At 49.7% G+C, this 9,331-nt stretch overlaps 1 protein-coding gene across 2 annotated transcripts in view; it reads right to left on the reverse strand.

Annotated features, from left to right (window-relative positions):
- The window catches only part of GRIP2 (glutamate receptor interacting protein 2), a 218,533-nt gene extending 216,371 nt beyond the window's left edge, over positions 1-2,162 (reverse strand). For both annotated transcript variants that reach the window (XM_048957647.1, XM_048957643.1), the window contains exon 1: positions 2,015-2,162. In XM_048957647.1, coding sequence (XP_048813604.1) covers positions 2,015-2,069 — 55 coding nt within the window. In that variant the 5' untranslated portion in view covers positions 2,070-2,162. The remainder of the gene's footprint in view (positions 1-2,014) is intronic.
- Positions 2,163-9,331: the final 7,169 nt, after the last annotated feature.

Raw genomic sequence — 9,331 nt, forward strand, 5'->3', positions numbered from 1 at the left:
TGGCTGCAAATTGCAAGAGATGCTCATCACATTAACATGCAGTAAGTATTGCAGTCCTCAATGAGCACACGGATGGGACAGGGAGCATCTGTGGGGAGAAGCTCCCTGCCTCACATGTTTGGAGCAGAATTATCACATCTGCATAGCTAGGGAGATGCCAACGAGGCAGACCCAACTTGTTTTGAATAAGGAAAACTGGACGTCAGTATTTCTTTATAGGCTGGTTGGAGGTTGGCTTGCAAAACCTGGCAAACTGCAGAGATGCCCTGGCAGCATTAGGCATAACGTGATGCAAAACTTTCTCTAGAGTCCAGTTAAAGCTCATACTGTGCTTGTTAGTGCTGCAGTGCTACAACAGCCCAGCAAAGGACTGAACTATGTACTGCATACAAGCATCAAACCGGCTGCCTTGGGGGAAAGCAGGAAGTTCTCTACAAATAGAGCACATTCTTTAGCAGATGCATAGCTTCTCCCTTGGACAGAGCATCACCTTCAGTCCGTGAGATTTATCCACTCCAGAAAAGCCTCTCTGATTAACACTGACTTCCAACTATGCAAGCCACCCAAAGAAATCAGTGCAGTGCCACCAGGAAAAGCATCCAACATACCTGAAGGGATGCAATGTGGAGACCAGTACATCGGTCAGAGATGTGCTGCAGTGCTGGGGCTGAGGTCAGTGCAAGGGAAGATGAGGAGGAAATGCATTACACAGACCCCAGAGATGAGAGCCAGTGCATATAAATCAAGTAACGTGGCAAACTCTACACAGCTGCACGTCAGGGCTCCCTGCTATACCTGTTCTGTAGAGCCCCCAGTCCAGCAGTGCAGGAGCATCCCTACGAACCGCAGCAGGGCAGCGTTACACAGCACTGCACCAGGGCTGAATTCACGCAGGCACGTCTCGGCTTGCGGAACAGGGGATGGATTTTCTCTTCCATAGGAGAAGACTTCTGATTCCTAACAGCGCTGTGCCTGGAAGCCGAGATCCCAGAGGGGTCGAATATCAGAAGTAAACAGCGTTCTCTCAAAGCCAGTGGGAGGGAGGAAACGGCGACAGAAAGACAGAGCAGCTGAACGACTCAGCCTCGACCCCGCACGAGGCACCGAGCAGCACGGTCTCTCCGCGCTTACTAATCAGCAGGACCAGAGAATTCCCTGATCCGTGCATCGCTCACGGTGCAACAGTGCTGCTTCAGACCTTTACAAAGTCTGCTTAGCACGGCAAGGCCTGGGGAGGCAGGTGGGGAAAGGATGCAAAAGAAAAAACTCAACTCCCTGTTAAACACTCGCAGCAACGGGCAATAAAGCTGAGGCTCAGTGTGCTCGTGCCCGTCCCGTTCCCCGCACCTCCGTTTCAGGCGATTACGACAGAACCGCGCTTTCCGAGGCTGAAACTTTCCCACCGCTGCCCCCGGCTCCACTCCGGATCCGCTGTGCGGGACTCGGGGCTCCGCCACGCGGTGGCACCCAGCCGGAGCCTTTTCCCGACCTCCCCGAGCCGCAGATCCGGCGTTCGTTTCACACACCTCGCTCCGCAGCACGTAAGCAAAATCATTCGCAGCCGCCGCAAGCAATAGTAAGCGGCACAATAGGAACGAGATTATCGCCACGCGTCCTCTGTGCGATTCGCAAACCCGCTCATCCCCATCTTGGAGTTGAGCGCTGGGAAGAACCACCGGCTGAAGGCAGCAGCACCAGGAGCTCGAGAAGTTGGAGCTCAGAATGCCCCCAGCAGAACCGGGTAACGGGGCGGCCGGCTGCACTCGGGCTTTCTCCCACCGCTCGGAGAAAGAGCAGCGAGACCGAGCGCCAGAGCTCACCCCCGCCCGAGGGCGAGAGGACAGATCGGCTGCAGCGAAGTTTAACGGCATTCAGACACCCCCCCGCCCGCGGAGCTCCGTGCCCAAGCTCAGAGACCCTCCCCTCCTACTCCAAAATAACGCTAATCAGAGCAAAAGACGGAGAAGGAGAACGAGCGCATCCCTCAGCCCTCCTTCCCCCGGCCGGCTCTCACCGTCCTCTTGCATCCGCTGCAGGCACAGGGCGAGGCTCTTTCTCCAGCCCGGCATGGCGGCGGGCAGCACCGCCGCCCCCCGGGGCAGCGGCACGACTCGGGGGACCCGGGGGGGGCTGGCGGGAGCGGCGCTGCGAGCGCTCCGGGCTCCCCGGCGCTTTATGGCCGGGCGGGGCGAACGGCGGGGCCGGGCCGGGAGCCACGGGAACCGCCCCCGTCTGCGCGCAGCGGCGCGGCCGAGGGGCGACGGTTGTTCGGCCGCCCCCGCGCCGCCGGTGCCCGGGAGGACGCTCGGCTCATTTAACGCGTCGTTTCTCTTTCTGCTTCAACCCCGGCGCCTTTTGCAGCGAACGCCCAGCCCTGGCGCGGGCGCGCTCGTGGGTTCACGTGTTCGTGCCCGAGTTGGGCTTTGCTGGGAGGGAAGTTGCGCGACGGTCGGACTGCCGGGTTTCGTCTTTGTCATGGCTGCGTGCGAGCAGGTGAAGCCCACGAGGGGGGCTGGATAGCATCTTTGTCATTTCTTCATATTCCAGAGGTTTCGGTGCTTTTATGCGAACACAAAGGAGATGTTTATTGTGTGCGCCGTGGTTGGTGTGCTTTTAATTTCCTGGGAGCAGCATATCTCTGTAATGACTAGCTGCTGCTTTTTGTTCTTTGTCGGGCCTTTCGTTATCTGCCTGGTAGGTCTCTGCATCTCTGCCTCCTTTTGCAAGAGCAATAACGTTATGTGCAACAGCTGCAGACCAAGTTGTCCTCGGGATAGCGTGAGCTAATTCCAGGGTCAGGATGCACCTGGACCAGCACGGCAGCTGCAATGCCATCCACACAGAGATGCCTGCACAGACTCCAGCTTAGTTTTAAGAACAGTTTTTTTGTATTGCTATAGGATAGGCAAGGGTCAGCCCTGCCCCTAGCTCACATCTGAGAAGTGTTTGCCATTTTGATTACGAGCACCCAGGTCTGCAGGGCACATGCCAGGCACTGGGCTCAGACACATTTCTGCAGCCTGGTGAAAGCTGTAATGCTATGGCAGGCCTGGGTGTGATCCTGCTCAGAACACCCTCCTGCAGCTCCTCTTTGTCTTGGAGAAAAGCAGCTTCAGTAGAAAGGCAGACCTACCAAAGTCTGCAGCAGAGCCTGAGGGGTGAGAATCCTAACAGAGGTGCTTGAGTTAAACAGCCACTGATAGATCAGCTGAGTATTTTTCATTCCTCCTCTCACAGATTCTTGAAGAGCAACTTAAGAGCTGGACTGGAGAGGACCTGTTTTGAAGTTGCCATCATTACAGTATTTTCCCTGCAGAGTCACACTCAGGTAATTGCAGCCCCGGGAGAATGGCTCTCTTCCTTTAAGCGTAAGAGTTTGCAGCACTGCAGACAGCGGTTTGTCACACCTGAGCACTGCACAGGAGGTTCCCATCACAGCAGAGGAGGTCACGCTGACTCCCCTCCATGATTCTGAGCAGGGAGTTACCCAGCAGCTTAGGCAGTGATTGGAGTGATGGTGCCTGCAGACTTATTGCAGCCAGCTGGAGCAAGTGCTTCCAGGAGCTTTCCTGAGGAGTAGCAGCAGCAGGAACAGATTGCTCAGCCCCTGCCCATCTTCTGCTAGCAGCACAGAAACAAGAAATCCTTCATGCAAAAATTCACAAAAACTTTTTTTTTTTAATTACCATATTTGTAATTCGAAGTAGAAATCAACTCCCCAGTCAGCCAGAACTTAAAGAGACGTGGGGACTGAGGTAGGTCAGGATGGGGGCTGCCTGCATTGCCGACCTGCTGCCATTCCTTCTCTCCTCTAAAGAGGAGCTCTCTTCTCAATGAGATCCTTTCATTAAATTGTGATGTTTTTTTCTGCAGATCACTTCCCAGGGGGAAACAGCCCTCTGCAATCTGATTGCAATGTATGTGGTACATTGGACTAGCAGCAAATCACAACTCCGTAGCTGGATTTGATCAGGGTACATCACACTGACACAGGAGGTTTGTGATGGGCACAAAACATTACAGCTGACCACGAAACTCCAAAACTTTTTTTTTTTTTTTAAGAGAAGAGGGAGGAGCCAGCACTTGATCAAGAGACAAAACACAGCAGGTGGGGCCAAGTGTTGCTGGGCCCTGGTCTGCCTCAGCCCCCACACAGAATCACCGCCTGCCCTGCTGGGCCTTCGTTCCTCAGCTGTAATTTGTAATTGCTTGATGATGTGCAGGTTGTGTGTGTGAGAACGGGGTTCCCAGAGAAGTAATCATTATTGATCTAACGCTGCCCTCAGTAAAAGTTCTGAGAGTCTGAGGATAACAGGACAGATGAAGGCACTCCTAAAATCAAGGTCAAATTGACACTTTCTGTACCGAAAAGTTTGCCTGTGTTGCCATTTACACTGGCTGCTCTCATAAAAACCTTTCTGCCTTAACGCCTTTAGACCATCAACGCTACAACAGTGCTACTTTTAAAGAACATCAGTGCCACAGAAATAATTAAACATGAAAACAGCAAGCACAATACTAGTTGAAAATGTAGCCTAGGGCTTTTAGCAATTGAATTTAACACCTACATTATTGTAAAAAGACCTAAAGCTAGTATGGAGAGGCTCCCTAAAGCGCCCCCCATTAGCCTAACTTGAGCACTAAAGTGGGAAATTGAACCAGAGATAACAAAGCAGCTGGTCCTGAACAGCAGGATTGCTCCCAACAAGTTTGTAAAGAGCAATCTGTGCAGCTCCTCAAACACTGCACCTTCCACCCAGCAGCTTGCTTTGGCACACAAGGAAAGAGTTGGGCCAATTGTGCTTTAATTCCCATTGCAGCTGTAGGAGGGAAAGATGAAAGCACAAAGTTTTTCAATCTCAGGAGCTGGCTGTTGAGCAAAGGCTTGGGTCTGTTGCCAAGTGTGCAAACCAGGCTTTTCAGATCAGATCTGTTTATTGTCACTCTGTTGCACGCTGTGTGTGCAGAACAGTGAGCAGACACTGATATCACACCTTTTGTGAAAGGAGGTTTCAGATATAAAGCAAATCCCATTTTCCTGAGAGGGTTAAGGAAGGACATCCAGGCTTTTTTGCCTTGACCCGTTTGTCTCTAGGCTTCTCCAGCAAATTCTCCTGGCACATGCTCCCTTATCTTGCAGGTCACAGACTTTGTCAGCCCACAGTGACAATAAATTGACTTCCTGCAGCCAGGAAAGTTAGGGAAAACCAGACAGCTTTTGCTACCAGCCCCAAAGCAGTGATTTTAGAGGGCTCCTTTACCATTTCTGAGCCAGTGAGGAAGTAGCACTTGGGAGACCCTCAGGAGCAGCATTGCTGTCCACTCCCACCAGCAGCTTGGGCAAAGATGTACTGCCACTGAGGAGCATCCTCCAAGGTCACACTGCTTTACCACGGACGTGGCATCATGAAACACTCTGGGAAAATGGGAAGTACACCTCGATGCAGCTGGGGTTTCTGCTGTTGCAAATCTACCACCTTAAGCTATGGGCTTTGCCTCCTGTATTGATTTACAGCTACTGCCTGGCAAAATTCAATATTAAGATCAAGCTAGAAATTACTTTGACCTCTGCAATCCTACAAAAACAAGATCTACTTAGGTATCTAAACTCATCTTCTCATTTCTCTCTCCCTCTTCAGCGCTTACTTTGTTAAGTAAGAGAGAAGTTCCCTTTCTCTGTCAAGGTTGGGCTGCTGTGAGTGCTGATGCAGTGCACCCTGTATCCCTGCAGCTCTGCATGGGACAGGCAGGGGACAACGGGCAGCCTATTTCCATCCCACAGTGACAGGTAAGTGGCACACAGCTACTTTAACAAAGTCTATTTTCACCTCCCAGGCACATAAAGTGGGGCTGGAGACAGAAGGATAAGTATGTCACAACACCATCAAGAGGGATTTGTTTCACTCATGGATGCTACCTATATGCAGCAGTGTCCTGTAGCCCACAGAAGCAGTGAACAGGATTGAGATCATGGAATTTAGAAGTAATCCTGTCATGCTGGAAGGTTAAAGGCAGTTTTAAAATGGATTATTTTTGTTGCTTCCACCAAAGGTTGATCAATAGCAAATTCACCTATTAATCCCACTTGGTTCTGTTTTGCCTCCAACACAGACAGTACAAACAGTTTGAGTTTGATGTCTGCTTCTTGTTAGGAACTTCAAGGCACACTTTCATACTACAGATTTCTACAGAACTACTCACGTCAAATTAGGTTTGAAGGCTGAAAGCAGGCTGTCATTCCAACTTTCCTGGGTGATTCTCATGCCTCTGAAAAGCTGAGCATCTTTCAGAGAAGCAGAGCATGTCTGTGGAATTCATTCACCCAAGAATAGACCCCATTTGTAAGCACCATGAGCGTGTGGTTACCACTGTGCTCTGTCCCTGCTGGAAGGAAACTCAGAAGGGCTTCTTGTTTCTGCCCCAGAGATGTGCTCAGAGATGAGCTCTGAAGCTGGTTCCTCGCATCTTTCCTTGCAAGTCACAGCACAAACACAAAGGAGCTCAGACCAGCCCTGCACCACTTTGCAGTCAGCCTCACTGCTCTGTCAGAAACATCAGCACTGAAACAAGACCGAGCTCTGTCCCTCCCTTAGAGGGATGCTCAGGGCCATGCAGCACTCAGCTCCACCACAGCTGCTGCACATTGATTTCCTGCCTGCTGAGGCAGGTTTCAGAAATTCAGGACCATGTTGCATGTTACTCTGCAGAGCTCCCAGCAGTTGGCACAGGGCCTGAAGTACTGCAGCTGATACAGTTCTTAACAGTATCAGTATTTGCTTGCCAATGTACAGTGTAAAGCAACAGCCATTCTGACCGCGTCTAAAGCCTGGTTTGGTTGGGCAGCTGACAGCTTCATCTGGGTTAGAGTGAAGATGCCATGAGATCTGGACTGCTCTTTAGGTGGACCGCCTGAACTCAGTCACAGCAGTGTAAGAGCCACCTTTTAAATCTGATTGAAGATGCTGCTCTTGGAAACACATTCCTTTCCCTTCCAGAACTGCCTGCAGGTTTCCCTCCTTCCCTTTTTTTGCCTCTGTTAATTTCTGCTTTGTGCATACCATCTTTTCCCCCTAAACACACACATTCAATACTGCCTCAAAGTCTTTGATTCCAGGCAGCCAGATCACAATTTGCCTCTGGCTGCACAAGGTTTCACCTGTTCCCCACTGCAGAGGTGCCTCAGGAAGGATTCACCCAGATAAACTAGAGGATCTGGATGATCTTTGAGATCCATTCCAATCCAAGCCATTCTATGATTCAATCACTTCAGAAGGAAACCAGAAGCCGTTTAAATGAGTTTGAGGTGAGCTTCAGTTGTGCTTCAGTGGCAGATGTTTTGGCACATGAGAACAGGCTCAGGCCCACCATTCATTCCTGCAACAATCTCAGGCTCCCTCCTGAGTCTTCCTTAAATCAGAACTGGCATCACACTCTCATCTATTCCATTAAAGATGCTTCAAGCTACTGCCTTTGGTACTAAACAGGGAAACACCACCTATCCATCTCTCAATCAGGACCATCCACACCGGCATTTCACAAAGACTAATATCAATGTTATCACAAGATTCAGTACTTCCCTTTTTTTCTGGTCAGTGAACAGAAGTAGTTAGAGAAGTGAACAGGAAGCAGAAAGGAATGCTACAGCTCCATTAAGGTATGTTAATAATCCTTACTGGGCCTGTGTTGCTTCCTTGTCCTTCTCATGGCAAGCCAGCCCCAGCTGTCAGTAACACATTAATGACCTCAGTGCATTGCAGGTCAGGAAAGGAGGAGAAAGACAGTTATAAATCATTGCAATTGACCTGTTAATCTTAATGGAATCACTTCATGTACCTGCAAATACATGCAGAGGGGATAGGAAAGAGGTAACGGTCACTACAGTGTTTTGCCATACGCTTTCAGAAAACAGAGCAGCTATTGGATATTCTGGCTCACCAGGTCAGGCTTAGGTGAGGTTGATAGATTTGATGATCTCAAAGGTCTTTTCCAACCTAAATGACTATGATTTCTCCCACACTAGCTAGCAAGAAAGTTAGTGCTTTGGGCAAGAAGTGGGGGGAAAAAAAGGAAAGCTGCCTTTACCTTCAAGGAGTGTAGGCCCCCTCCTCTGCTGTTTTATGAAGTACTGGCATTGCACACTTTGTACAGCTCCCTGCTGTAGATGAGGAGTTGCATGGCACTCATCAAGGCTTTAATAAAGCAATCACTGGACTTGTGCCTGATGTAATTACTCATTTTGAAATATTATTCCACTTCCCATTCCACTTGTCTATATTTGACTAATGGCAGCAGTGCCACACACATTTCTATGTTCTCTATGTGCAGACACTCAGTATTTCTTTTCCCAATTATTTCTAAAATAACATCCATAATCACTGAGCTTTCTTTTGCAATCCATACAGCAACTCGTCAGTGCCTTCTGGGCTTCTATTTTAAGTAATCTTTGTATCAGGAGCTCCAGTCTGGGGACTGGAATCTGTTTAACAACAGGACAGGAACCACTGAGGAAAAAGAAATGTGTTCCCCTTAGGAGTGAAAAGGTGTCTTAGTGTTCCTCCAAGAAGCAGCCTTTTTGGAGAATTCCTTACCTAAACAGCCTCATACTTGCAAGGGCACTGCCAGCTGTGAGTTTGACAGAGTGACAGCTGCTACACTCAAGCCACTTGCCATATAAGCACTCGTCCAATTTTTATTTCACAGAGCTGGGTAAAGCATAAGCCAAAACCCAAGGCCCACTGAGCCATGCACACTTTGAACTCACGACCTTTGAGAATCCAAAGGGAGTCCTCTTGAAATTCTGGGTTCTCCACTTGTGAAAAGTAGTGTGAGGAAACAGGACAAGTGAGACTGAAAGAATGGGGAGAGGCTGATGATTTGTTCCTCAAATGCTGGAGAGATGACAGAACTGCAGGGGGGAGACGGTCATTTATGGCAGGCTACCTCTGCAGAGTGCTCACAGTACCACAGAGAAATGAGCTATATGGCTGCAACAATAGTCTTGCACTGCCCTCTGCTGCACTGAGATCCAGCTGCCAGCAATTCACCTCTGGGACTTGCTGCTGAGAGTGAGCCATCCACAGCTCTCTTTCTTCCTTAGACACAGGTTCCTTGTACTAGGAGGATTTTGCTATATCGCCTTCTGAGCATTTCTTCAGACATACACAACCAGAAAGACAACGTGCCTCTTCCACCCTGTGTTCTGGGGGCAACTCGGGGTGACAGATGGTGAAAGAGTACTTCATTCAGATAAATTGAAGCGATAAAATGAAGAGGAATTTGAACTAGAATGAATCAAAGTCTTCAGCCGCAGCGAAAAATGCAATCCTATGAT

The sequence above is a fragment of the Lagopus muta genome, chromosome 11, assembly GCF_023343835.1.
Source record: "Lagopus muta isolate bLagMut1 chromosome 11, bLagMut1 primary, whole genome shotgun sequence".
Lineage (NCBI taxonomy): Eukaryota > Metazoa > Chordata > Aves > Galliformes > Phasianidae > Lagopus > Lagopus muta.